Raw genomic sequence first — 22,556 nt, forward strand, 5'->3', positions numbered from 1 at the left:
AGAAGGAGTAAGCCTGGAGAGCTGGGGGATGAGTGGAGATGGACTGTTGATAAGGGAAATATAGGTGGAGGACTGAAGAGTGAGAGGATGAAATTTTAGTGGGCAAGCCAGAAGAGAGGAATATGTCTGTGGTGGATAAGGTAAAGGAAAGGAATTAAAAAAGAGGAAAGAAGAAAGGACAATTAAACAGCACCCATTGGAAAGAGAGCAAAAGATAGACAGGAAAGCAAAAAAGAGAAGCTAGAACCAAAATGCTTGAAAAAATAAAATGTTATTTTCAATTTATGTGGAATATGTTATCTTTGGAAAATGTGCAGACAGACAGCGTGCCAGACTTTAAGAATAAATGGGATACCCATGTGGGATCCCTACGAGGGTCAAGATAAGGAAATTGGGTCATTAGGGCATAGACAGGGGGTGGGTAAGCAGAGTGGGCAGACTTGATGGGCTGTAGCCCTTTTCTGCCGTCATCTATGTTTCTATGAATGTCTTTTTTCCAGTACGGAAATGCATTTCTGTTTTGATTTCTTTTATGTTGTGGTATCTATCTAGTTCAGTATATCGTAAATTGTGTACCGCGACACACTAGTGTGCCTCTGGAGATTACAAGTGTGCCGCGGCACATTGGGCAGGAAGAGAGGCTCCGGTGTGGGTGTCAGATGACTTGATCTTCCTGCTTTCTTCTTCTTCTCTCCCCACCCCGGACCAGCAGCGGCAGCTCAGTGTTATTTTAAGTTAGCCACACAGCTGCCGCTAGCATTAGTTTACACGCGTTTTCATCAGGCAGCCTCGGATCCTTTGCTAGGCCTGCCATTCCCTTCCATCTTCAGGCTGCTTGATGAAACCGCAGCTAAACTCCTGCTAGTGGCAGCTGTACGGCTAAGTTAAAAGTATACAGTGAGCTGCCGCTAGGTTAGAGAAAGGAGGGATATTGCTGAGGAGGGAAGGGAGGATAGTTACTGTTTGATAGGGGAGGAGGGAGGGGGGAAGGGGTATTGCTGGACATGGGGAGAGGGAGAGTTACTGCTGGACAGGGGTGGAGAGAAGGGGTACTGCTGGGCAGGGGGAGGAGGGAAGGGGTACTTTTTGGAGTCATGGAGAGGGCAAAATGGATGGGGAGGAGATAAAGGGAAGGAGAAATGTTACACCCTGGGGAAGGGGGAGAGGGCAGAGAGTGAAAAGTTGGACTCATGGGGGGAGAGAGAGAGATGTTGGTTGGGGGAGAGAAGGAGGACCAGCGGAGAAGCATGCAGGAGGAAGAGAAAAAAAAATGTTGGACAGGTGGAAAGGAGGGAGAAATGGACTGGTGGGGCAGAAAGTAAGAAGGGAAAGAGAAATGTTATACTAGGGGAAAGTAGAGATGACTAAAGGAAGGGAGAGCTATCAGACCAGGGAATGGAAGGGAAGGAGGGGAGTCTGGTAACGCTATAGAAATAATAATAGTAGTAGTAGTAGAGAGAGATGCCAGATTATGGGAAGGGGGGAAAGGAAGGAGAGATATGTCGGACCACTAGGGGGGGAGGAGGGAAGGAGAGAGATGTCGGACCATGGAAATAGGGATAGAAAGAGAGAGAGATAGGAAGGTAAGTTAAGACATTGAAAAGTAGATTTTGAGAAGAAAGCAGAAAAATTGAATGTTAAGTTAATGCCAAAGATGGATGCAAAGCAGAAAGTGAAGGCGGAAAGAAAAACAGTTAATGGATAAGAAGGCCCTGGAAATATAGTTAAAAGCACAGAAAAATAGTCACCAGACAACAAAGGTTGGGAAAATGATTTTATTTTCAATATAGTGATTGAAATGTATGAGTTTTGAGAATTTATATCTTCTGTGTATATTGTGTGTATATGAAAAATGAATGGAAAAAATTGCATTACAGTTAGTAAAGGGGACGGGATCTAGGGAAGAGCTTGGGTGGGTCTAGGGTGGAGCTTGGGAAATCTGTGGTTGGGGTTAGACTTCCCTGCTGACACGCCCTACTGGCATTTCAGGGCCTATCTGGAGGGCCTCTGTGCATGTGTGGATGTCAACATGATGATGTCATGCATGCGTGTGATGTCATCATAGTGACATCCGCGCACTTCTGGTTTCCTCGAGCTGTGGCCACTACCTTTAGTGTGCCCGGTTTGAGAAAGTTTGAGACACACTGGTCTAGTTTGACTTCTTGGGGTTTCCAGTTCAGTTTTTGTTTTTCTTTCTAATTTTTGTGATCCCTTTTTCTTTTTTTGCAATGGGTTTCTCTATGTTTTGTGTGTGATCAATGTGGTATTCTGTCTGCATGTAGTTTCTGTGTAAAACTCTGTTGCAGTTCCACTTATTATGTCTTACCAGTAGTAAGTGTACTGGTGTTCTAGGGTCTCATGTAATATTTGTATTGCTGCTGGTTCTTAAGTGGGGCTCATTTTTGAATCATAGGAATGAATGCAACTAGGTTTACTACGTGTATTTTGAGTTAGGATTTTTTTAGGTTTTGTATTTCATAATGTGCCTTGCAGTAGTTAAATTTGTGTTGCTACGAGTATTACTCAGGTGATATGCAAATCAGGATTTTTTTTATTCACAAGGTAACTTCCATGCAAAAATGTTTTAGTTATAATCTGCGCCTGTTGGGGGGAGCTGGGTTTTTATGGATGCAGAGCATGTATACATTTAATTTATAAGAACTGCTATTATCCCAGGACAAGCAGGCATGATATTCTCACATGTGGGTGACGTCATCTACGGAGCCCCGGCGCGGACAGCTTTTCAAGCAAACTTGATTGAAGTTTCAAGTTTGCACACTGCACCACGCATGTGCGTGCCTTCTCGCCCACTAGAGGGCGCATCCCACCTCGTGGTCCTCAGTTCAAATTTTTCCGCGGAGCAAGAAAGCCCTGTGGATCTGAGCTCCAGCGTTTTTGCCTTCTAGCTGCCGCGTTTAGTTTGTTTTTCCCTTCGAATTAGTTCGCGGTACTCTTTTCCTTTCGTTTCTTTTCAAAAAAAAAAAAAAGCCTTTCGTTTTTCGTCGGGTTCCGGGGGCTCCCGGAAGCCGTGGCCGCGGGACGTCGGTACGTTCCCGGCCTTCTTCTTTTTCTTCGTGGATGTCCCGTCCTGTTACGGGATTCAAAAAGTGCAGCCGGTGTGAGAGGTTGCTTTCCATCACTGACCCTCACCGGTGGTGCATTGTCTGTCTTGGGCCCGAACATCCGACAGACTCGTGTGATCGCTGTGCTACCTTCCAAAACAGGGCCCTCCGTCGCCGTAAGGCAAGAATGGCCGAATTGTTCGCCGCCGACGCGCCGCCTAAGGCCTCGACGTCGGCCTCGGCTTCGGCCCCGGCCTTGACCTCGGCCTCGGCGTCCTCGGGGGCCTCGGCCTCGCCTCGACCCTCTTCCTCGAAGGCGTCGTCAGTGAAGCAAGCCTCGGGTAAGTCCTCTGTTCCATCCCCTTCAGCAAAGAAGCCATCCTCGAGTCAGGCCAAGGCGGGTGGGTCGACCCCGGCCCCGCATCGGACCTCGACTCCGCACACCCCGAGGGAATACTCGAGACCGAGGTCGCCCTCCAGGGAGTGTGCCCCGGACCCGGAACTCCCCACCTTCGTGGGGATTCCGGCCTTCCAGGACCTCCTCCGAGCTCTGATCTCATCGGAGCTGTCGGGAGCCCTGGAAGTGTTGCAGCGTGCTGCGGTTCCGGCGGCCTCGACCTCGGCCTGGACGCCTTCCGTCTCGGAGGCCCCGGCCTCGGCTCCCTCGGGAGCCCCGGCCTCGGCGACCTCGGTCTCGGGTACTGGGACCCCGTTCACCTCGGTCTCGGCCCCGCCCCGGACCTCGACCTCGGGGGAACCCCCTGAGCGGAGTGTAAGGCCCAAAGAAAAGTTGCGCAGAGTGCGCCGTCTTTCCTCCTCTTCCTCCGGGTCTTCCAGACACGCCTCGCCCTCGACGCGACCTCGGACGGGGCGTCGATCGAGGAAGTCTAAGCGGCCCCGAGGCTCGCCTCGGCGCGACCGTTCCCTGTCGTTCGGGGGCGAGGCGTTGCAGGTGTCGGAGTTGCGCCTCGACAACCCGAGGCTCCTCCGCTCACCCCATGGGAAGTCTTCCCGGGCCGCCTCGCCGAGGAAACGGGAGAGTGTCCCACGAACCCCTGGGTCCTCACCCAAGGGCTCTGCGAGGAGGACAACTTCCCCTTCCCCCTCGAGGGCCCTCGAGAGGGGATCCTGGGATTCGGGATCGGTTAGGGATCCTCATTATTCCCATGAGGCCTCCCCCCTCTCCTCGGTGGGGCGGTCGAGAACCCCCTCTCCCCAGGCTAGGCCGTCCTCATTTTCATCCTTCGTTCAGGACATGGCCCAAGCCCTGGGGATTGACCTGATGGTAGGCTCTCGGTATTCCAAAGAATTTTTGGAGGAACAGGACCTCCCCATTCTTCCTAGGGAGGTGCCTAGACTCCCTCTCAACAGTGTCCTTCTGCAAACCTGGCTGAAGAACTTGTCAAACCCTCTTACAGTCACGTCTGTGCCTTCAAAAATGGAATCGAAGTATAGGACGATTCCCCCTAAAGGGTTCGATAAGGCGCAGCTCTCACACCAGTCTCTTCTGGTGGAATCTGCTCTTAAAAAATCACAGCCCTCACGGGTCTCTGCGGCGGTTCCACCAGGCAGGGAGGGGCGGACCCTGGACAAGTTTGGCCGCCGCCTCTATTCAAATTCCCTGATGGCCACCAGGGTTCTAAACTACGCCTTCACCTTTTCCTCCTTTTTGCGTGGTATGGTGAAGGACCTTCCTCAATATCGAAACTCGTTACCGGACTCCCAAAGAGCAGGATTCGACAAGTTTATGTCCAACCTGTCTCAATTGCGGTTGTACCTATTCCATGCAGTGTACGACGCCTTTGAGCTGGTTTCGAGGGTGTCGGCCCTCGCGGTGGCCATGCGCCGCTTGGCCTGGCTTCGCACCCTCGACATGGACCCAAACCTGCAGGAACGCCTGGCAGACTTGCCTTGTGTGGGGTCCGAGTTATTCGACGAGTCATTGGATGCGGCGACCAAGCGCTTGTCGGAACAGGAGCGCTCTCTAGCATCCCTGGTCCGCCCCAAACCTAGGCCCCCGCCGCAGAAACCCTTTCGGCCTCCGCCGCGCCGATACCCTCAGAAGTCGACCCCGGCTTTCTCGAGACCGCCTCCGAGACGTCCGTCTCAGCGAGGCAGAGGGGGACAACCCCAAGCCCCGGCGCAGGGCCCTTCTAAGCCAGCGCCTTCCTTTTGACGGACTGAGCGGACGGGGCGGGTTCCCCTCCGCACTTTCACAGGAACCCCTTCCTATCGGGGGCCGTCTTCGGTCCTTCCGGGAGGCATGGACCGGGATTACCTCAGACGCTTGGGTGCTCCGGATCGTCTCCGAGGGCTACTCGCTCAACTTTGTGTCCTCGCCGCCGGACAGTCCCCCAAGTTTAGTCCCCTGCAACCGTTCGCAGCTACCGACCCTTATAACCGAAGCCAAAGCCCTCTTGAAGCTTCGGGCGGTCGAGCCGGTCCCCAAGGACCAGTGGGGTACGGGGTTTTACTCCCGCTACTTCTTGGTCCCAAAAAAGACCGGGGACCTGCGCCCCATACTGGACCTCAGGAAGCTCAACAAATTCCTGGCCCGGGAGAAGTTTCGAATGCTATCTCTCCCGGTTCTGTATCCCCTCTTGGAGGAAGGGGACTGGATGTGCTCCCTCGACCTGAAGGAAGCATACACCCATGTTCCGGTGCACCCCGCCTGTCGAAGATTCTTACGATTCCAGGTGGGGGACCTCCACCTCCAGTACAGGGTACTGCCCTTCGGCCTGGCCGCGTCCCCACGAGTATTCACGAAGTGCATGGTGGTGGTTGCAGCAGCCCTCAGGTCGCGTGGACTTCACGTGTTCCCTTACCTGGACGATTGGCTCATCAAAGCCCCGACCAGGGAGGGGGTTATCTCAGCGACCCGACAGTCTATTGCCTTCCTGCAAACTCTCGGGTTCGAGATAAACTTTCCAAAGTCTCAGTTGAGGCCTTCGCAGTCTCTTCAATTCATAGGTGCGGTGCTGGACACGGTGCGCCTACGCTCCTACCTGCCGACCCAGCGGTTGGAAGCCCTGGTACGGATGAGCCACCAGGTCTCTCAACTGTCGAAGGTGTCGGCCAAGCGCATGATGATGCTGCTGGGCCATATGGCCTCAACGGTACATGTCACGCCGTTTGCGAGACTACATCTGAGGATCCCTCAGTGGACCCTCGCGTCCCAGTGGCGTCAGGAGTGCGACCCGGTGTCTCGCCTCATTTCGGTGACTCCGCCCTTGCGGAAATCGCTGCGTTGGTGGACAGACTCTTCAAATCTGTCCATGGGGCTATTGTTCCGCACTCCGCCTTTTCGCAAGGTCCTGACCACGGACTCCTCGGAGTACGCGTGGGGAGCCCACCTCGACGGTCTTCGCACGCAGGGCCTGTGGTCGACAGAAGACCGTCAGTGTCACATCAACGTGCTAGAGCTGCGAGCCATCTTCCTAGCACTTCGAGCCTTCGTTCACATATTGCAGGACCAGGTGGTCCTCGTCCGCACGGACAATCAGGTGGCAATGTATTATGTGAACAAGCAGGGAGGAACGGGGTCATGGCCCCTCTGCTCCGAAGCTCTTCGCCTCTGGGAGTGGGCGGCCTCCCGGAACATCTTCCTCCGGGCGGTCTACATCCAAGGAGAACGGAATTGCCTGGCGGACAAACTCAGTCGACTTCTGCAACCGCACGAGTGGACTCTACACTCAGCAGTTCTACGCGAGGTCTTCGCTCGCTGGGGAACGCCACAGGTGGATCTGTTTGCCTCTCCGGAGACACACAAACTACCACTATATTGTTCTCGGATGTACTCGCAGGACCGTCTGGAAGCGGATGCCTTCCTACTCGACTGGGAAGGGAGGTTCCTGTATGCATTCCCTCCGTTCCCTCTGATCATGCGAACGTTGGTACACCTAAAATCGTCCACGGCCACGATGATTCTCATAGCACCTCGGTGGCCGCGTCAGCACTGGTTCTCCCTGCTGCTCCAGCTCAGTGCCAGAGAGCCTCTTCCCCTGCCTGTCTCTCCTTCTCTGCTGTCTCAGAGTCAAGGATCCATGTTACATCCCAATCTGCAGTCATTGCACCTGACAGCCTGGTTTCTTGTTCCCTGACTCCTCCGGACCTGTCTCAATCGGTGAAGGAGGTGTTGGAAGCCTCCCGCAAGATCTCGACGAGGCTTTGCTATGCGCAGAAATGGACCAGGTTTTCCACCTGGTGCTCGTCTTTTCACCTGGATCCGGTATCAGTTCCGGTATCCTCGGTTTTAGAATATTTGTTTCATTTGTCGCGCTCCGGCTTGAAAACCACTTCGGTGCGGGTTCACCTCAGTGCGATTTCCGCTTTCCACCAACATCTGGAGGGACGCCCTCTGTCACTCCATCCCTTGGTGACACGCTTCATGAAAGGGTTACTCAGGGTTTGTCCCCCTCTTAAGCCTCCGTCTGTCGTGTGGAATTTGAATGTGGTTCTGGCTCAACTGATGAAACCCCCTTTTGAGCCACTCAACAAGTCCCTCTTGAAATTTCTGACTTGGAAGGCGGTGTTTCTAATTGCCCTCACCTCCGCCAGGCGGATCGGGGAGTTGCAAGCCTTGGTTGCGGACCCTCCTTTCACTGTCTTTCATCACGACAAGGTGGTTCTCCGCACCCATCCTAAGTTTTTACCTAAAGTTGTTTCTGACTTCCACCTCAATCAGTCCATTGTCCTTCCTGTGTTCTTCCCGAAGCCCCACTCCCATCCTGGCGAGACGGCGCTTCACACGCTTGACTGTAAGAGGGCGTTGGCATTTTACCTTCAACGCACCAGGCCTCATCGGAAGGTTCCTCAATTGTTTTTGTCCTTCGATCCCAATCGATTAGGGCATCCAGTTTCTAAGCGCACTCTGTCTAACTGGTTGGCCGCTTGCATTTCCTTTTGCTACGCTCAGGCTGGCCTTCCTCCCCCGGGTCGAGTCACGGGGCACAAGGTCCGAGCGATGGCAGCTTCGATAGCTTTCCTCCGATCCACTCCGATGGAGGACATATGTAAGGCTGCCACTTGGTCTTCGGTTCATACATTCACCTCTCATTACTGTCTGGACACTTTATCCAGGAGTGACGGCCGGTTTGGCCAGTCAGTTTTGCAAAATCTGTTTTCCTAAATTGCCATCCTCCCACCTGCCCTTTTTTGGTTAGCTTGGAGGTCACCCACATGTGAGAATATCATGCCTGCTTGTCCTGGGATAAAGCACAGTTACTTACCGTAACAGGTGTTATCCAGGGACAGCAGGCATATATTCTCACAACCCGCCCGCCTCCCCGGGGATGGCTTCCTTGCTAGTTATGGAACTGAGGACCACGAGGTGGGATGCGCCCTCTAGTGGGCGAGAAGGCATGCACATGCGTGGTGCAGTGTGCAAACTTGAAACTTCAATCAAGTTTGCTTGAAAAGCTGTCCGCGCCGGGGCTCCGTAGATGACGTCACCCACATGTGAGAATATATGCCTGCTGTCCCTGGATAACACCTGTTACGGTAAGTAACTGTGCTTTCTAGAGCAATAGGCATATCATTCCTGATCTCTTCCCGCAAGATTCTATGTAGAGAGCCTCATTAGCATTTTTTGCTCTGCCTCTCATAACTCTGGGCTGTCCTTCAGTTTCTCAGTTTGTCTCTCTACACAGAAAACTGTTCTGTTCATGTGTATTTTTCCTTCAATTTGAATTTTTTTTTTTTTTTTAATCCGCTCATGAGGCTTTTCAGTGCTTCAGAAGCTCCCAGCTTCAGGATATTTCTGGCTTTAGGAGAGCTCAGACTCTGAGGTTAGAAGTTTGTAGCCAAGCAGCAGAGTGCTTGGCTATCCTGCACTAACAATTTGGGAGCTCAGGGACCAGTCCCTTGGGAGCAAGACTTGTCCCAGGTTCTGTCCACAGAGGGCTTAAGCACAAGCTGAGTGGCTCCGTGACGGGTTTTGTTTTAAAACTAGGATTGGAGACAACTGTGTTTCCTCCCACAACTGTGTACTTGAATTCCAGTGAGGATTTGAACATAAGAATTGCCGCTGCTGGGTAAGACCAGTGGTCCATTGTGCCCAGCAGTCCGCTCACACAGTGGCATTTAGGTCAAAGACCAGTGCCCTATTTGAGTCCAGCCTTAGTTGTGTACGTTCTGGTTCAGCAGGAACTTGTCTAACCTTGTCTTGAATTCCTGAAGGGTGCTTTCCCCTATAACAGCCTCCGGAAGAGGGTTCCAAATTTCTATCACTCTCACGTTTGTACAGAATCTATCCCCTTTTAACTTTAGAGAGTGCCTTTGCGTTTTCTCTACCTTGGAGAGGGTGAACAATCTCTCTTTCTCTACTAAGTCTATTCCCTTCATTATCTTGAATATTTCGACCATGTCACCTCTGTCTACTCTTTTAAAGGGAGAAGAGGACCAGTTTCTCTAGCCTCTCACTGTATGGCAACTCCTCCAGTCCCTTAACCATTTTTGTCGCTCTTCTCTGGACCCTTTCAAACAGTACTATGTCCTTTTTCATGGACGGTGACAGTGTTGGATACAGTATTCTAGGTGGGGGCGTACCATGGCCCGGTACAGCAGCATGATAACCTTTGGCCAGTCATTGGGTCTGAGTGGCAGTCAGAAGAAGCTTGTTTGAGACAGAAGCTCTCCCATTTCTCTGGCTGCAGTGTCAGCCTAGGCAGCTCCCAGCACAAGCATGGCATAGTGAGTACAAGGCTGACAGCCTATAAGAGAAAATTGGAGGTTCCCTAGAAGTGATTTTTGGGGAGAATTCTGCGGGTGGCCAAGTTCATGATGAAGATTTATCCAGTCGATGCTGAGTTTAACCAGCTATTTATGCCACCAAAGGTGGATTCCTTAGTGGCGCAGGTAACCAATTGTACCTCCCTTCCCAGTGAAAGTAGAATAGTGTTGAAAGATACCCAGGACTGCAGGCTGGATTTTGTTCTTAAGAAACAATTTGAGGCCATGTCTGTGGGATTAAAGGCAGCAGCATCTTACGTAGCACATGCTTATCACTTCAAGTTGTGCAGTGATCCAAAGGCAGATGCCAGAAGAGATCATTGATTTCTCATGTTAGGAGTGGATTATGTGGCTGATGCTCTATATGATATTTTCAGGACATTGAGCACAGTTTCTGCCTATGCCATTTCTGCCCAAAGAATGCTGTGGATCAGACAGTGGGCGGGGAACTTGACCTCCAAAGTGACGCTGAGCAAGTTACTCTTTAAAGGACAACTGCTCTTTGAGAAAGGTCTGGATGACCTCATGGCCAGTGTGCAGGATCACAAACCAATGTCTTTACCAGACAGCAGACCGAGAACTCCTAGAGGATCAGATTGAGGTAATTTTCGCAACTCTAGGTGTTTTCTCCAGTATTTGGGAGGATCATCGGTACAGAGATTATTTCAAGGTATGAGGCAGAGATTTGGGAGTGACAGGCGCCCCCAATCTTCAGGATCCCTCCCCCAAGAAGCAATTATAATACCAAGGTAATAGCTGGATCTCCAAGGATCAATGGGAGGTTAACGGCCTATTGAGAAGCATGGGTGGGGATCACTTTAGACCGATGGGTACTGGAGATTATTGAGGAGGGGTACAAACTCAAGTTCTTTTACCACTACCACCCCCAAAAGACCATTTTGTGAACTCTCCAGCAGGTAGACTAGAAAAAGAGGTCAGAGTTTGAGCAACAATACAGAGGCTACTGGACCTAGTGACCATAGAAGCTGTACTAGCTGAAAAATCAGGCTTAGAAAGACAGTCCATATACTTTATAGTGCCCAAAAGAGACTCAGAAGACTGGAGGCTAATTCTGGATCTCAAGTCGGTCAATGCAGCCCTCAAGATACCCCATTTCAGTATGGAGACAGTGCAGTCAGTCATTACTTTGGTGATGCTGGGTGAATTTCTTGCCTCTCTGGATTTTACAGAGGTCTATCTGCAAATTACCATTTTTCTGGAGCACAGGACGTTCTTACAGCTCCATGTTCTGAAGCAGCACTTCTAGTTCTTGGCCCTGCCATTTAGATTAGCCACAGTGCCACTCCCCTTCACCAAAGTGATGGTGGTGGTATCAGCACACCTCCACAAGGCAAGGATACAAGTGCATCCATATCTGGACAATTGGCTGATAAGAGCCCTGTCTGAATCTGAAGGAAGGACAGCTGTGCAGCATGTGGTTCAGCTTCTGCAGAACCTGGTCTGGATGGTCAGCTTTGAGAAAAGACACCTGGAGCCAACACAGGTCTTGGAGTATCTCGGCATTCTGTTAAAAAAAAAGAAGAAAGTGTTTCTGCCAGAAGCCTACAGAGCAAAACTCATGCAGCAGATCAAGGAGTTTCAGGACAGGCCAGCACAGACAGCTTGGCATTACCTGTAGGAGCTGGGGTCAATAGTAGCAACTTTAGATGTAGTTCTCTGGGCAAGAACACACCTATGCCTTCTCCAGGATGCACTCCTATCCCACTGATACTCGCAAAGGGATGTGTTGCATCTAGCTTGGACAGCGGAAGCACATCTGTTTGAACTGGCGGTTGGAGCCTCAGTCCCTAACCCAAGGAGTTCCACTCTGCATCTCCTCATGGATGATTCTGATTACAGATACCAGCCTATATGATTGGGGACCACATTGCAAAGGGCATTTGGTTCAGGGATGCTGGTCACCATCACAGAAGTTGTCGATCAACCAGTTGGAGTTGAGAGCCATACATCTGATGCTTCAGGCATTTGGAAGCGCACTGCAGAATAAAACTCTGCGAATTTTCTCACAATGCAACATCAGTAGCTATGTCAATTGGCAGTGGGGCACCAAGAGTGTTCCTCTACACCTGGAAGCTCAAATGTTATTTTGGTGGGTGGAGATCCACTTAATGGCCTTCTTGGTGGCACATTTACAGGAGTGGACGGTGTACATGCAGATTTTTTCAGCCAGAAGACCCTAGATCCCAGAGAATGGGCATTAACTCCAGAGATGTTCAGCAGCATTTCATTGGGAGTGTCCAACATTCAATTTGATGGCGTTGGCAGCTAACAAGAAGGCGGCTCAGTTCTTCTGACTTAGCCTCCTCCAATCTCTCAGAGAGTATGGAGTTCTAGATGGCTCGAGTTCCAGGTCAAAAATTGTGGTTGGAGCTGGGAAGTGGTAAATGTGTGTCCCCGACAATGTGCAGTCGTACCCTATCCAACCTACCATAAAGATACTAGGTGTAACTTTGGATCAGTGCCTAACCATGAGAGACCAGGTGGACTCCTTGATCAGAAAGGGATTTTTCACTCTCTGGAAACTCAGATCCATTAAAGCTTATTTCGATACAGCAGCATTCAGAACCCTAGTCCAATCCCTCGTATTGAGTCTACTTGACTACTGTAACATCGCCTATATAGCAATTTCCCAAAAGAACAGTCAGCGTTTACAATTGATGCAAAATGCAGCGGTCAAACTGATCTTTGGGCTGAGGAAGTTTGACCACGTGACACCCCACTATCGGCAGCTGCATTGGCTGCCAATGGAGGCGCGCGTAAAGTTTAAATTTGCCTGCTTCTGCTTCAAAGCACTACAAGGACTTGCCCCTAAATATATAACTGACCTTTTCGTCTTCTCAGCCAACAGACACAAGAGAAGCTCACATTCCAACTTCGTTTCCCCCCCAGTGAGAGGTTGTAAACTGAAAAAACACCATGAACACCTTCTCTCACACCAAGCAGCATCATGGGGTAAAGACCTAGAACAATTGCTTTCGCCCACTACTTATGAGGAATTTAGGAAACGTCTGAAAATACACCTGTTCCTAAAGTATCTAGACAACTGATCCTCTCTTCTCTCTCCCCTCTATAGCGATTAACTTGTTTTATTGATCACTCTCTCCTCAAAAATGGATTTCCTGTCCTATTAACCCTCTTTCTTCCTCCCCTCTTAAAGTCAATCAATTTGTACCTTTGCTTAATCTTTGTAAACCGCATAGAACTTCAGGGTATTGCGGTATATAAGCTGTTATTATTATTATTATTATCTGCCGCTAAACCCCAGAAAGGAACCCAGGAGCACCTGAAAGGACCCTTTGAGCGTCCTGGTCAGGGTTTTGCTCCAAAATTTATTAATATGATGTATGAAGTGTGCTTGAATTAACAGTGGTTGTATTGACTCCTCGGGTTAAGGCAATGGTAGTGCCAGGGGTTCTCCCCCTAAGAGCACAGTTTCCCCATAGCAGAGCCATGCGCAAGAGATGGTGGTTCAGCTCATAAATATTTGTACTATTGTGCTTCATGAAATCAACTTTCTGGCAGTTTATAATGAAAATCTAGTTTTAGTTTAGGAAAAACGCTATAGGATAATGCCAGAATAAGTAACTTTTTTGTTTAATTAAAGTGTTAACTTCATGTTGCAGTACTGAGATTGATCAATTGAGCCATAGGGGGTACCTATTAAAGAAATTTGAAAATTTCTAAAATAGTCTTTCTGCTGAATTGTTTCCCTATGCCTTTATTTTATCTAATTTTTCTTCTGCAATTTCTTTAGTCTCCTTGAACCGCTCCTTTTAGTAATATCTTAGGGCTCCTTTTACTAAACTGCAGAAGAGCTTCTTACCGCAGGCCAGTGAGGTAGATTCTCTGATGCTCATTCAATTTCTATGTGCATTGGAACATTTACCTCACCAGCCCGCAGTAAGACTCTCTTCCACAGTTTAGTAAAACCCAGCATTAATTATTCCGCTGTTTCTTATTCAAAAAATGTTTTTTCCTAAAATTCACTTCAGAACTGAAGGAACAACATTGACTTTTAGTACTTTTTACATTATAGCTATTATTTTCATGTCCTTCTGCAACTTTTCTTTAAAGTTATTTTGTTAAGAATTGAATGTTGTATTAAAGAAAATATAGTTTTGCTTTTAAATGACATACAATTATTTATCTGTTTCAGTGGTTATTGGCCTATTTGTTGATCCTTATAAATTGCTGCATGGTTTTTTTTTTCTTTTTTTTTGTGGGGTGTAGAGGTTAGAAGCAGGGAGAGTGATATAGCTTTGGTTTAAAAAAATATATATTTTTAAATTTTCCACATTTATAACCCACCTACAACTTTAATATAATTGATCATCATCATCTGTTTTCAAGAATTCTGAGCTAGAGTTTAAATGTAGTTAGAGAAGACAAAGGAAACAGTTGTTGCAAAGTTTCATTTTGTTTGTTTTGTTTTCTAGATTGCTTTCTCTCAACACAGCAACTTTATGGACTTGGTACAATTCTTTGTGACCTTTTTCAGGTATTTTTAATAAAATTTTCTTTGACAGTTATATACTTCAGTATATATAATTAAATAATACTAGAGGATGTAAAATATTTAGAAGGGCAAGGAGGGGCCTAGGGGATCTGGCCAATTGGAATCTCAGGCCATTTCCAGTGCATTGATGGGCCTAAGATTCTGGTTGGCCCAAGTGCCTTAGGCCCCTCCCCAATGCATCCCAAGATACATCGCGAAGGGGCAGGCCCATAATTCCAGTGAAGGCAGGCTGCTGGCTGGACGCATCAAGGAGCCATCCATATGGCCATCTAAAACAGGTTTGTGGGGGTGGGGGGTTCGGTGGGGGTGGCCTTGAGGGTTCCGGGTGGGCTACCTTTGGTGGGGGTGCCCGGCAGGCCTACTGATGATCATTCGGGGGAGGGGGGTCGCAGCTGCTTCGGGCAGGAGGGACTGGACATCTCTCCTGCTGCGATTGTTATGAGGGCAGGGGGCGGGACTGGGCCACTGAGCTGATTGTGGCAGCTGTGATCAGCTCAGCAGCCTGATCTGGAACTTATACCTGTTTTGACTTGGTCTAAGTCAAAATGTATAAGTTCGTCCAGGCAGCCTGTCAAACTTTTCAATTATAAGTCAAACATATAAAAAAACGGATCTTTCTAATCAAAATCCAACCCATACGAGTATATGGGTTATCAGTTATATATATATTTCAGTTAAATATAGGAATGAAGGGTTAAAGGAATTACCAACCGCTATATCTAACAATATTCAGCTTAATAAATGCCATCAAATTTTTAAGTTCAAATTCCCTTTACTCAATTAGCTTTCATTTTTTCTAAAAAGTATGTATTGGCACCCAAGTGTTTAATAAACTAGGAGGATGATATATCATATAATATGAATAGTTGTCAGTGCATAGGACCTCTCATAATGTACGTTATCCCAAGTCCACATTCTGTCCAATTTGCAGCAAATAATAATTTATACCATTACCTCCATCCCATCCCTTATATATATTACATCCTAAAAGAGTTTGTGTTATGTGTTGTGTATATTAATTTTAATTAAGTTAATCTAAATTCATGTTCCAAAGCTAGTGAGTGGTGAGACAAATTCTTTCCCTTTTTTTTCATTTTTCTTAATTTTCTAAAAACAGCAAAACTTATCTCATATGGCAAGCTGCCAATCCAACATTGGTTCTGTTGTCATAAACTACCCGATGCTCTGATTTTTCTCAAGTGTTTCAGTCACCAGACCTTCTTCGGGGGATATTATTGTTGCTGAATTACTAAAACCAAACACAAAAAACATGTGCTGAAATAGTGCCAGCCCTGTTAGACCCAACCATATATCTGCATGGGGAATCCAAAAAACCACTATCAACTTTTAACACTAACCCCCTCTTCTACAAAGATGCACGACAACAGCCCCAAAGCCCATAGAGATTTAGAAGCCCTTTAAATCTCTATGGGCTTTGGGGCTGTTGCCCCACGGCAGCTGCTAGCGTGGCTTTGTAGAAGAGGGGGTAAGTATATTAGTGCTTCTCTATATTTGTGCAGCCTAAAACAAACAAAACAAAATGAAAAGGAACAATCCCTCAGCTGACTTACGGAGGCAGTGTTAAGATATATGGGATTTGGGAAAAGATTTATGGATTGGATATTTACACTATACAATAGACCAATAAGAACATAAGAATTGCCACTACTGGGTCAGACCAGTGGTCCATCGTGCCAAGCAGTGTGCTCACGCGGCGGCCCTCTGGTCAAAGACCAGTTCCCTAACTGAGACTAGCCCTACCTGTGTACATTTTGGTTCAGCAGGAACTTGTCTAATGGCGTGTGTTAAAATAAATGGGCCTGCTATCCCCTCTTATCTTTGCATTAGTTATTGAACTTTTGGCACAGAGGATTAGACTGTCCCAACAGATAAAACGACTGTGAGTGACTGGAGAAGAACAAAAACTGTCTTTGTTTGCAGATGATATATTGGCTATTGTTGAGGCTTCAGAGTCATCTTTAACTGCTCTTAAATATCTTATGAGTGAATATGGGCAGCTTTCAGGTTTTAAGGTCAACTTATCTAAGACTGAGGTGATGAATATATCTGTATCAATGGAAAGGGTGTAGGAATTACAAAGGACAGTTTCTTTCAGATGAGTAAAAGGGCCTATTCATTATTTAGAAATAAATCTAGGAGTAGATTGGAAATTTTTATTTCAACAGAATTATATACCCTTAGTAGTAGCAGAAAGATTTAGAACGTTGGGATAAGATTGTCTATATCTTGGTTAGGTCATATGGAGGTGATAAAGATGATGATCCTCCCCACATTTCTTTATTTCTTTCAAGTATTGCCAATTGAAATTCCAAAGTCTTTTTTTTTTTTTTTTTTGAAAGATGGAACAGAAAGATATTAAGATTTATCTGGGGAGGAAAACGTCCAAGGGTAGCTAGGTATGCTATATTTAAGTCTAAGGCGGAAGGGGATTTAGGATTACCTCATTTTGAAGACTATTTTTGGGCTGCCCAATTAAAAGCGATAGTTGAGTGGCACTCATGTCCCCTTAAATTATGGGTTAGGATGGAACAAGATTTGTTGGAGGGGTTGCGAGGTATTAGGGATCTGAAATACCTCACCGAAGTTCGGGTCAGCTCCTGCACGGAGCCTCGCTGCGGCCCCCTTTCACCCAGCCAGGTGTGTGAGCTTGCCCCTCACGACTAGCCAGGAGCATTCAAATTCGGCTGAGGGAATGGTGCTTAGCTGTTTGTCGCGCCGGCTAAGGCGCATGGCAAAGGCACGTGCCTTAGCGTGCGCCTTTGCGAAGCGACTTAGCGGAGCATAATCAAGTTTCCTGCACCACAGCATCTCACCTGCAACCTGGCAAGACCAAAAAACAGGCGAACGATCCTACTCCGCTGCTACCTCCTCCTCCTAGCTACTCGGAGACTGATAACAGGAAAACTTCTCTACACCTCCACAAGTTCTCCTCAGCAGCCTATGCCTGCCTGAGCGATCTCTTCTCTCTGCCTTGGAAGACCCACATAAGCCCAAGACCTGGAAAAAAAAAATCTGATAAGTATTGCATGACTACTCCGGTAAAACTAATTGCATGACTTTTCCACATAAATATTTGCATGATTACCTCGGATAACTTCTATCGTAATCTCTGCATGATTTAGTCCACTAGCTTTACTTCTCTTAAGCATTTTCAGTCTCAGTTGACCACGCTGTACAGGATGGCGCTCATTACTAATTATCTGATTTGGGTCCTTATGGCCTATTAGATCTGCTACAAAAGCAAGTCAGTCGCTGCATTTTATGCTATTCCTATTCCAGTACTCATAAGGTCTCACTCAACTAATTCAGAACTTCTTAGAGCTGTTAATCTTTCTCTATACGACTGTTCAAAATGGGGTCACTTCCACATCCCGGTTGAACCTCCCTCATGAAAACCTAGCAGACCCTACTGTAAAAGACAGCGGATATTGAGAAAGATTACCTATGCCCCTTACCATCAAAATCTTCACGGTTTCTACTTAAATATACGTTCTATTAGGAACAAATCTCAGCTGGTCAAAAACTGGCTGGAAGAAGCCAACTCCGATTTTGTTCTTCTTACTGAAACTTGGTTGGTCTCAGATAACGATATTATCAAACGCGACTGTCTGCCTTCTGGGTTTAAAATTATATCTCTACCTAGAAGCAGAGGTAAAGGGGGAGGATTAGCTATTATCTTAAAAAAATCATTCGAGTCCACAATCCTAGCTTCAAATTCCTCAGCAGACCTTGAAATCCTTTCCTGTAAACTCTGGACAGATCAGCTAGAAGATGCTCTAATAATCACCCTATTCTACATCCCTCCTAAGAAATGGCTCGCAGCCAAAGACATTTTTTATGAATTCCTCCTTACAAACTCTACACTAGACCCATACAACCTACTGACAGGTGATCTAAATATTCACCTAGAGCAGCCAGAGCAGGATGATTCCAAAGATCTACTGTCCTTCATTTCTTCACTAGACTTCCTTGTGCTGCCTCCCGAAAAGACCCATCAAAAAGGCCACCAACTAGATCTAGTCACTTTTTCCTCCAAAGAACCAGTTTATCCTAAGATTTACTGGAACCAAGCCATTTGGACTGACTCTCTATGGTCAGACCACCATTTATGTAGTTTCCAATTTAGCTGGCAAGTAAGACGCTCCCCAACCAAATCCAAAGAGGCAAAAAGACCTAAGAAAATAGTAGCTAGCAGAGGCTTGGTGAACCCAGTAGAATTCTGGTCTCACTATGACATAACTTCTAGTTCAGTCTCAGATTCCTTTTTGGCGGATTCTTGGTCCAACATGAGTTCGCAGATATTAAATAAAATGGCTCCCACTAAACTTAGAAAAATAAGAATCTGGATGACTGGTACAATACCGAGTTAGGAAATGTGAAACGAGAGTTACGGAAATTCGAAAGACAATGGCTGAAATCAGGGGACAGTGTAGGGAGATTAAATTGGAGGCAAAAATTAAACGAATAAAAAAAAACAAATAATAAAGACGCGCACTAACTTTTACGCCCAAAAAATTGGATCACCGAACACCAACAGTAGAAATCTCTTTGAATTAGTCAATCGCTACGATATACAGGCCTTCTCATGTTGTACCCTAGATTCCCCATCATCTGCAGACGACCTGGCTGAATTTTTCAACAACAAAATCAACAATTTGAGATCCAAACTAACGGGCTCCACAAACAACCATTTGAACTACCCATTTGCCCAACACAAAAATGAACCTGGGGTAGATATGGCCTGGAATAATTTTACTACTCCATCCTGGCAACAATTCTCCAAATACTACATGAAATACGCTGATTCCTATTGCAGATTAGACTGCTGCCCCCCAAATATAATGAAAGTGGCTCCAGTCACTTTTAAAGCCAAGTTATACAACTGGCTCTCTTCTCTTTTACTAACCGGTACTTTTCCTGAAGATTTAGGCCAGATTCTGATCACTACGATCGTCAAAAATCCTAGAGAATCCACCAATCTGATCCAATTACAGACCAATTATGAGCACTCCCTTGTTCGTTAAGCTAATGGAAGGCTTGGTCAACGAGAAACTAGTAATGTATTTGGACAAATTTAGCGTACTGTAAGACAATCAGTCAGGTTTTCGCTCTGGGTTCAGCACTGAAACTGTCATTGCATCACTGCTGGATTTCCTTCATACCTTATTCAGTCAGGGTACCAATGCCCTAATTCTGCAGCTAGACCTTAGTAGTGCCTTCGATCTGATTGACCATGCCATTCTGATTGACTGTTTGGAGTCAATTGGTCTTTCAGGTAACGTGTTAAAATGGTTTCGGAGTTTTTTGAGAAAACGGTCATATCAAGTCTATAGTGACAATAAAAAAATCCTATAGTTGGGTAAACTCCTGCAGAGTCCCGCAGAATTTTCCTCTATCCCCCACATTGTTCAACATCTACCTTGCCTCTTTGGGGAACTTACTACAAAGCTTAAAAGTTAAATTTTATATCTATGCTGATGATATCACCATAGTTATTCCCCTTACTATCCTGACCTCCAAGACAAAGATTCATCTATCATCCATTCTAAAGCAAATTGAACTATGGATGACTGAATTCAAATTGAAGCTCAACACAAATAAAACTAAATTTTTCCTGGCAAGTCCTAACGACAAAATCAAAGACTCATCGATCTCCTTGAATGGTCAGGTCTTCCCTATTGACCATTCCATAAAAATTCTGGGAGTAACTCTGGACCGCCAACTTACTCTAAATGCTCACACAGATTTATTGGTTAAAAAATGCTTCTCGTTACTATGGAAACTCAGAACCATCAGAAAATACTTTGATGCAGCATCTTTCCGCTTACTGGTTCAGTCTTCCATCTTGAGCATGCTCGATTATTGCAACATCATCTACCTGGGATCCTTCAAAAAAACCATTCTAAGACTCAGAGTCATTCAAAATTCAGCAGTTCGACTGATCTTTTGGCTGAAGAAATGGGAACACATAAGCCCCTATTATCAAAAACTCCATTGGCTGCCCCTGGAGGTGTGAATTTTGTTCAAGTTCTCTTTTCTGTGTTTATAAATCAATATTTGGTCTGGCCCCCACTTACCTAATTTCCCAATTTAACCTGGCAAGTTCTATAGGCCCATACAAAGAACACATCTGTTCACCTATCCGACAATAAAGGCCTGCCACTACAAAAGATTCCTAGACAGAACCCTTGCCTTCCAGGCAGGCAAATGGAACGATTGGCTGAATAACATCATCACGCACTCCTCAACCTACCTCAATTTTAGAAAATTGGTAAAAACGAACGTTCAATTGGTTTGTAAACTAAGAATTTTTATACCTTTGCTAATTCAACCAGCAACCTTAAAATCTATATAGTTTTCCACTTCTTCCATTATGTAATGATTACATTGATGACTTTGAGAACCTTTTCTTCCATTATGTAAGATTGTATTGACGACTTTGAATTGTGACCTCTTCACTGATTGTCCAGCGCTTCTTGTTGTAAACCGCCTTGAACTTTCATGGCTTTGGCAGTATATAAGAATAAAATTATTATTATTACCTTGGGTAGACCTGGGGAAAAGAAGGTGGCAAATATAACTAATCCATTTACTAGTTGCTCAATGAGGTTATGGAATGGTGTAGCAAAAAAAATTGTTGGGAAAAGAGAAGGGGATCTATTTCTGCAGCATATTATTTGCACACAATTTTATACCAGGAAGGGAAGGGGGGGATCTTTAAGAGATGGGAGCAAAAGAGTTTGCGGTAATTTGGACAATTTATAGATGGGGAGGGAATTAAAGCTTTTGGAGATCTCCAAAATCAGTACCAGCTTGTAGCACGAGATCTTTTCCCCTATTTACAGGTGAAAAACTATATTATGACATCTAAGGAGGTGGAAAAAGGAATAATGAAGAAGATGGACTTTGAGAAAGGGTTGGACTACCCGGTTATGAAAGGATGTATCTCTTGGCTATATAAAATTTTGCATACAGATGAGGGGAGGAAAACATCTTATATGAAGGCCTGGGAGCAGGATCTGAAAAGGGAATGGACTACTGAAGAGCGGAGGGTACTAGTTTCATCTTTTTCATACAGCTAGGGCCTCTTTCTTAGTTGAAAATGCTCTCAAACTTTTAGTGCTTTGGTATGTTATTCCGGTTTTAATTAGCAAATGTGACCAGAGTAAAGGAGATGGATGCTGGAGGGTGTGTATTGAAAGAGGCACGTTTTATCACATGTGGTGGGAGTGTCAGATTCTTCAGAGGTGTTGGGAACAGGTGTTTCAATATGAGAGTTATAGGGAGTTGGAATTGAGAGATTGTCATCTGTCCAATTTAAATTTATGAATTTGGCATTTATAGCTGCTCGCTTGACACTGGCTCAGCAATGGTGTAACTTTGATGCTCCTAAACTAAGAGATATGAGGGACCGATTAGAAGTGGTTTGTGAAAAGTCTAGGTTATTGGCTCTCTTGAAAAACCGATTGTCACAATTCAAAGATATGGGGGGGGGGGGAGATATATTGAAGTGGAGAAGGAGGACTCAAGGGAGGGTTAGAGGGGGAAATATGGATAAATATTGGAAATGAAGATGTTTTTGTATATTACTTTGCCATTAAGAGGAATTTAAATCCAGATCTCCTTGGGGGGAGGGGATTGAGTGGAGGGGAATATATATATATATTTAAAGGAGTATTACTTCCATATTTTTATTGTAAAGTATTTGGGCTTTTTTCTTTGACAATGTTATAATTGGATTGCATTTTATGTTCCTTTACAACAAAGAAAAATGGGGAGACCCAATGATCCACAGTGAAAACAATCCATCAATAAAAACAAAAACTGTGGATACAGATGTTCTGGAGATAATTTATTAAACACTGACATATAAAACCATGAAAATTAAATTTAAAAAGTACAATGATAAAAAATAATGTGATAAAAATCCAACCGGACCCTACACAGTCCGTGTTTCGGCGAACACACCTTCCTCAGGAGTCCAATGGTTTGCAACCTCACATATAAAGAATTGGACTGAAAACAGTTTATTTTTAAACATGTGAGCAAAAAACACCGCAGACAAGCTAAAGTAGCAAAAAAAATGCTAAAGTAGCAGTCAGTGTTTAATAAATTATCTCCAGAACATCTGTATTCACAGTTTTTGTTTTTATGTTTCTTTGCCATGGGAAGTAATCTGTTTTGTTATGTTTTGTTCAAAATAAATA

At 45.9% G+C, this 22,556-nt stretch overlaps 1 protein-coding gene across 1 annotated transcript in view; it reads left to right on the forward strand.

Annotated features, from left to right (window-relative positions):
- ATRN (attractin) overlaps window positions 1-22,556 on the forward strand; it is a 333,522-nt gene that overhangs the window by 257,145 nt on the left and 53,821 nt on the right. The window contains exon 25 of the mRNA XM_033953188.1: window positions 14,249-14,310. Within this exon, the coding sequence (XP_033809079.1) occupies window positions 14,249-14,310 (62 nt within the window). The remainder of the gene's footprint in view (window positions 1-14,248; window positions 14,311-22,556) is intronic.

This window comes from Geotrypetes seraphini, chromosome 1 (assembly GCF_902459505.1).
Source record: "Geotrypetes seraphini chromosome 1, aGeoSer1.1, whole genome shotgun sequence".
Classification (NCBI taxonomy): domain Eukaryota; kingdom Metazoa; phylum Chordata; class Amphibia; order Gymnophiona; family Dermophiidae; genus Geotrypetes; species Geotrypetes seraphini.